This window comes from Buceros rhinoceros, unplaced genomic scaffold (assembly GCF_000710305.1).
Source record: "Buceros rhinoceros silvestris isolate BGI_N320 unplaced genomic scaffold, ASM71030v1 scaffold6958, whole genome shotgun sequence".
NCBI classification, from domain to species: Eukaryota; Metazoa; Chordata; class Aves; order Bucerotiformes; family Bucerotidae; genus Buceros; species Buceros rhinoceros.
Genome location: NW_010427429.1, coordinates 12,288 through 18,716, shown reverse-complemented (window position 1 = coordinate 18,716; position 6,429 = coordinate 12,288). Strand labels below are relative to the sequence as shown.

Genomic DNA, 6,429 nt, shown 5'->3' with positions numbered 1-6,429 from the left:
CCCTACATATGGAGAAGCAGGAAATCAACTCTTCCTTCGTCCAGCCACAGTCTTCATTTGACAAGTTAGGAAAACTACAGAATACAGAACCTTGTGTATCTGGGCCTGTCAAGAAACATTCTAACAAAATAAGAATCAATTTCTTCCTCACTTGCAAGTGAGGACTTCTTTTTTCTTGTGAAAAGTACAGTCAAACCACTTCTTGTTTTCATTAAAGAAAAATTCAAAACTTTTTTCTCTACACATAATAAGGTCCACTGTGGAGATAGTTCTAGAGATGTATTCTTTACTACTGACCATGCTTGTCACCTTACTTTAGCTTCCATAGTTCTGTTATGCCCTCGGTACTATTGTAAACCTTAGCAACCACTTCTAGTTGTTCAATTATATCTAAACATTAAGCTGAAGTGCTTTAAGACTTTGCCTCCTTCATCAAGCTAAATGTATCTCTTCACATTTACTTATGCTTATTTTCTTATCTAGCCTCCAGGACTCCCGTTCTTGGCAGAACCCGGCCACCTCGTGCCTGGGTCTGTGATGTCTGGAGGTAGAGCAGAAACTCTTTCACGGGCACCCCCTTGCCGTGGGGAAAGAGCTTGCGTGCCCTTGTGAGGTTGAGAGCTGTACTGGTGGTGGCATGTGCCTCCGGTGGGGTCTCCCAAGCCAGACAGGTCTCAACTGAAGGGGTCAGACAAAGTGTGTCCACGGGCAGGATGGGCTCACTTGCCTTCGGGCAACCATCCTAGGAGAAGGACAACTCTAACCTCAAACCCGGGCACATGGAGCTCGTTTAGCCTTGTAAGGCATCCATCTAAGAGAAGGATACTCTAACCAAACCTATGACCTGAGGACTTCCCTGTCACCGTCCAAGCTCACTAGGCCCTGGCAGATGAACCTCAGATATAAAGGTGGAGCCAGTTCCGCGCACGCTGCGCCTCACCTAAAAAATCAACTGCACAGGCCCGAAGGGTGCGCTCATCGCTTGCAGTAAGTGTGGGGAAAACCCTTCCCAGATCTTCGTTCGCGAAGTCAAGCCATGATGATGACATTACATGTATCCATGTATTTATTGATTATTCTATTTCTTAGAATAATCATATCAACTTTTAACAGCAGAAGAGTTAGTTTGTTTGATCATCAGCATACATTTGCTCTCAGACATGTCTTTCCCTCAAATCTCTATGTCAATATCCTAAAACAGATGTTAGAGAAACTAGATTGCCTGATTCAATATAAATATACACATACATAAGCACACCTTTTTTAAAATAAAAAATCGTGGGATTTTCTAGCAATGAACACAAGTTTGCTCCTTATTTTTTTAAATCCTGTTTTAATTGGGACCATTTTGGTGTGGGTTTTGTTTGCTTATTTTGTCTTTTTTTTTAAATTCTGGACTAGCTTGCATCATTTCTCATTGGTGTCACTTGAATAATATACAACTGTAAGGACAACAGTTTAAAAGTTCACAGGAAACTCCAGTGATTTCCCATCATTTTTGGCTTTTTCCTGGACATCAGTTCAATATTACAGCAGCCCTGATGCAAGCCACCTTTTCCAAAGGGGCTTAGTCTGGACATCATAGCCACTTCCTAACAAATCCAATTCCATTTTCTATTATGTCTTATGTTCTAAGCCTAAACGTTGTTTTTCCTTTCCTTCTCCTTACTCCTCTAATCCCAGGTATGGTGCAAGGAACATTTCAGGATGCATTTACAGAACATAAAGAATGAGCAAGTAGAGGGTTATCTCACAGTACTTGTTGATAAAATGAGTACCTTATGTTGCAGCCCACTTCTGAAGACAATAGACTCAAAGGAACTAAAGATTATCTGACATCTACAACAAAATATTTTTCAGAGAAGCTATTTCTAAGCAGAACTAACAAAGCCTGTTTCCTATAGGTTTGCATCCTCCTCTACATTACTGCTGTTATAAGTCTATTAAAACTCTTCCACACAACCCTCATTTTGGTTCCCTCTCACATTCCTCAATTGGCATCCCTTGCCCTTCTCATTCCTTGAATAATGCCTATTACTTGTCACGCTCCCTAATTACTGAGTGGGAGCAAGACAATTCTGTGTCTGTTTCCAAACCATGCATATACTAAGTGGCCTGCTGACAGACTTAAGCGAAAGGGGTAGGGGAAAGAAGCCTTGTCTTACACATAGCAGTACTTTTCAAGAAACTTGCAGGATATTCATATTTCAAAATGTATTTGCTTCTGATGATGATCATCCCACAGAGGAATGGACAGATAGTGAGCCAAACTGCACAACCTTGTTTCCTGAGAGGTCAAGGCACAGATACGCCCCTTGGCATCAGCCAAGATCTTGTCTTGTAACTCTGACTTTTATTCTGGCTTCTAGTCTTAATTCACAGTTTAATTTTAACAAGTGTTATAAATTCTTGAAAAAAACTCACCGTTTTATTACGAAGTCTAATTATGTCAGAAACAGAGCCAGCTCCACAATATTCCATAACAATCCACAGATCTGTGTTCTTAAAATAGCTGCCATAGTACTTGACAACATAGGGACTAGATGGGGAAAAAAAAAAGTTAGATAAACAGATGAATTCTCAGTAGGGAAAAAAAGTCATCACAAGTGTTGTTAAAAGTTACAGCTTAACATACACTAACACAACTAAAGAGTAAGTGTAATCAAAGACATTTTTAAATCATAATTAGCTTAACTAATACCTTGTTAGAATAAAGTCTGCTTAATAAAATTTTAAGGGCACTACTATATATATCACAAGGTTTCACTGATCTTCAAATAGAAACATAGTTTTCCCAAACATTAGTCTTCCGATATAAAGCTTTGTTTTTCTCTTCCTCTAAGGCCTCTCTTAATTTTTAATTCTTCTTACAAAGTTACTGGATGTTTCCCTCCTTAAAAAGATTGCCTTGTTTTCTTCTCTCGTAAGCAAAAACACCATGGAAACTCACCTATGCTTCCCTGGTTTTGCAAGCATGAACTTATTTCAAGTACATATCTAGACTTCCATATTAAACGGAATCTAGTGTTGGTTTGAACAAGACTTCTGGATTTGCAAATGCATTTTCATATTGAGGTGCCTCATCTCAACAGAGAGCAGTGTCATAAACAGAACTACTCATCAGTTTTTCACTTGACATAATGCTTTCTTGGAAGCACTTGCAAAAGAAAGGCAGAAACAGATGTGGTAAACATACGGATCATCATCCAGAAAAGTTATTAGATTTTATTTTCACAAATTCACGAAGTTGGAGATATGGGTTCTTTTTTTTTTCTCCAGGAACTTAAGCAAAGGAGGTTACAGTCAGATTGCCATCCATCTCTCAAAGTCAGGAAGCAAGATACTGAGATCTCAGACAGAGGCTTCTGGTCACAACACCTACATTGTGGGGTGGAATCAAACACCATCAAACACTGTTTTGGAGCCAGGAACTGTATTTGAGGATTAGCATGTTTGGCAGCAATGTTTCATGTTAGAAAACTGATGTAAGAAAAAGAAAGGATCTATGGTTGTCTCCTGCAACATGGTGCTATCTTTATAAAAGCCAGGTCAAAACTACCAGCAAACTGCTTCATTACAGAGCCACTGTTAGTACCACAGAAACTTGCCTCTGCAGAAGGCAAGGCGGGTAAATTCCTCCTAACTAGTAAAAATGTCTACCATTTACAAGTACAACATACTGATCTTGCCCTTTATAAACTCCTGAAGTGAGGAAGGTTACTGTTACTTCTGAAGAAAACCCACTGATTTTCCTGCCTGCCTCTTGCCAGATCTACACAATGCTATTATTCTTAGCAAAAATTGGATATTATTATAAATCAGGACAAGATAATCTTTTCAGAACATGAAGCTCCACACAATCTCAAAACACTGTTGACATCTGCTTAAAGCCTTGTCCAAGTTAACTACGTGGGTCAGCCTTTTCTGTATCAACTGCTTGTCTTAGAATCTCCTTTTTTTTCCCCCCTTAGAAAAGCTTCAGCACATACAGTGTAGCTACTTCTAGAAACAAGTGTTGAGAAGAGTGAAGTGTTGAGCTTTAATCATCTTTTATTTGAGAGGCAGCAACAGTTCAGTTCTTTTCTGTGATATCTGTGGAATCATCCCACGTGAAAATACTAAAGAGTACATCACCTCTCCCATCAGTACTGCATAGCACTGTGTTTGCACAGAGGCACACAATACAAATACAAGCCCATGGTGCAGAGCGGAGCCCAGCCCTTCTTTTCAACCAGAGAATGGCTGCATCTCGTTCAGCAAAAGAAGAGTTTATGTTCTAAAACTCTAAACTCTTACTCTTAAAAAAAGTTACACAAGTGTACGTATCCAGTAGATGCTAAATGTAACACATTGTTCAAAGAAAATCAGGTAATGAAAGGCAAAGAAAAGAGGGTCAGGAGAAGGGCAGTGGACGCAGGAATAACACCCACCTAAGACAAGAATGAAAATGTAATACAGAAAGAAAGGTGAAAAATTTAGAAGATCCTCAAGTATCACTACTTTTCTCGGTCAGTATATCTCACAGACATTTAAGTATCTCTTTCAATCTAATGCTAAGACATACACACACTACAGCCTACACCACTGCTTCTAGTCAGCTCACACGGCTCAACACTGTGCAGCAATGAAGGGTTGCTATCCTATCACTGACCCCACAGAAGAACTCTGAGAATTCATAAGGTGCTAATTTCCAACTTACTCAAGGTCTTCCTTTATATAAGGTGAAAGACATGAAGAAAGGGTGATAAAAAGAATTAAGATCACAATAAAAGAAGCATCAAGGTAAACATATTTTAACTCCTCTTCCAATGCCCAGGAACAGCTGAGGACCTGCTTCGGGGATCAAATCTAGCTTCACATTTAAGCAGATTAACAGGATTGCTGCTTCCTTTTGGCCACACAGACAAAAATAGTCTCACAGGGGAAAAAGGACTAAGAGAAACCCAAAATAAACTCAAGGGTCCCAAATCCTTTTCATATCACCTGAAATAACCTTATCACGCATCTTGGTGGAATATGGGAAGAAACATAAATCCTTCCTTTTCCTCTTATTCCCCTGCCTATGTATTTAACAGACTTCTAGTGTTCAGAGTAGTTAATATCAGAAGTGAATGGATTACAAGATCCAGCGTGTTTGTAGGTCACAAATATTCAGAAGTGGGCTTGCAGGCAGAGGTTCCAAAGAAGTCTGAAGAACAGCTGCATGCTCCGGTGCTAGATACAATGTACTCTGAGGCCTCTACCCCTGTATTAAAGGACAAATATTTGAATCTCCTCTCCTCCTTCATGACTCCATAGACAAGATGCTGTTGAGCAATACAATCAAGCTCCATAAAACACCTGAATAAAGTCCTGTTTGAGTTAGAACAGAACTAATTCTGTTGAATGAATCTACTTTTTAGCTCAGCCTCTTCTACGTAACGGCACATGTTTGCAGTCAGGGTCTGCTCCCAGCAGTGATAACACTTGATGTTCACAGCCACTGCCAGGGACTGGTGTGCAGAAAGGCTCTGGCTTAGACTTGCTCCTGTGCAGACCAAGGTCACTGCTCAATCCTGTGCCACGGTGGGGGTGCAGTAAGGTAGAGGCTGCACCTGTGGGGAGGAGCAGACAGGACAGGTGACCCTACACTGACCAGCAAGGTGTTCCGTCCCACAGATGTCATATTGGATGTAAAGCTGAGGGTCTCACTCTCTCCTGCCTGCCTCTTCAATGGCCAGTATCTGAGGAGGACTCTGTCTGCTCTGCCTTCAATCCCAATCTGTGCATCTCTGATTCCAGCTCCAGAATCTAGCTCCTGAATCCAGTTCCCATCTGCTGCCGAGTTCAGTTTGGGCCTTCCCCAGTGTCTGCCCACAACATCAGTGATGTGGTTGCCACTGGGTGGAGATTGGGTTCTGTATTGACATTATATATATTTCATTTTATTGTTATTATTCTCATTAAAGCAGTTTTAGTTTTCTTTTCCAATCCATAAGTCTCTCTCCCTTGCTCCTTTTCTCTTTCACCCCTTCCGGATGCGGGGGAAGGTGGGGAGAGGATAACAAAAAGCATCTGTCATTCATCTAGTGGCCAGCCCAGCTCTAACACAGGTGTTCAACTCAAATCTGAATGCATTAAAAGGATTATCTTTAAAAACAGGATGAGTACTGCTCATTAGCAAACGAGCAAATTTTTCATTTAAAGACGGAACTTCATCATAGAATCATAGAATCATCATCCGGCCGGAAGAGACCTCAAAGATCATCGAGTCCAACCGTTGCCCCTACACTGCCAGGATCCCTACACCATATCCCTCAACACCAGATCCACATGGTTTTTAAACACTTCCAGGGATGGGGACTCCACCACCTCCCTAGGCAACCCGTTCCAATGCTTAATAACCCTCTCTGTAAAGAAATTTTTCCTGATATCCAACCTAAACCTCCC

The 6,429-nt window shown here is 40.8% G+C and overlaps 1 protein-coding gene across 1 annotated transcript in view; it reads right to left on the bottom strand.

The window, feature by feature from the left end:
* LOC104498513 (serine/threonine-protein kinase 3) overlaps positions 1–6,429 on the bottom strand; it is a gene marked incomplete at its 3' end in the record, with an annotated part of 29,199 nt that overhangs the window by 17,374 nt on the left and 5,396 nt on the right. Inside the window, exon 4 of the mRNA XM_010141905.1 lies at positions 2,425–2,539. Coding sequence (XP_010140207.1) covers positions 2,425–2,539 — 115 coding nt within the window. The remainder of the gene's footprint in view (positions 1–2,424; positions 2,540–6,429) is intronic.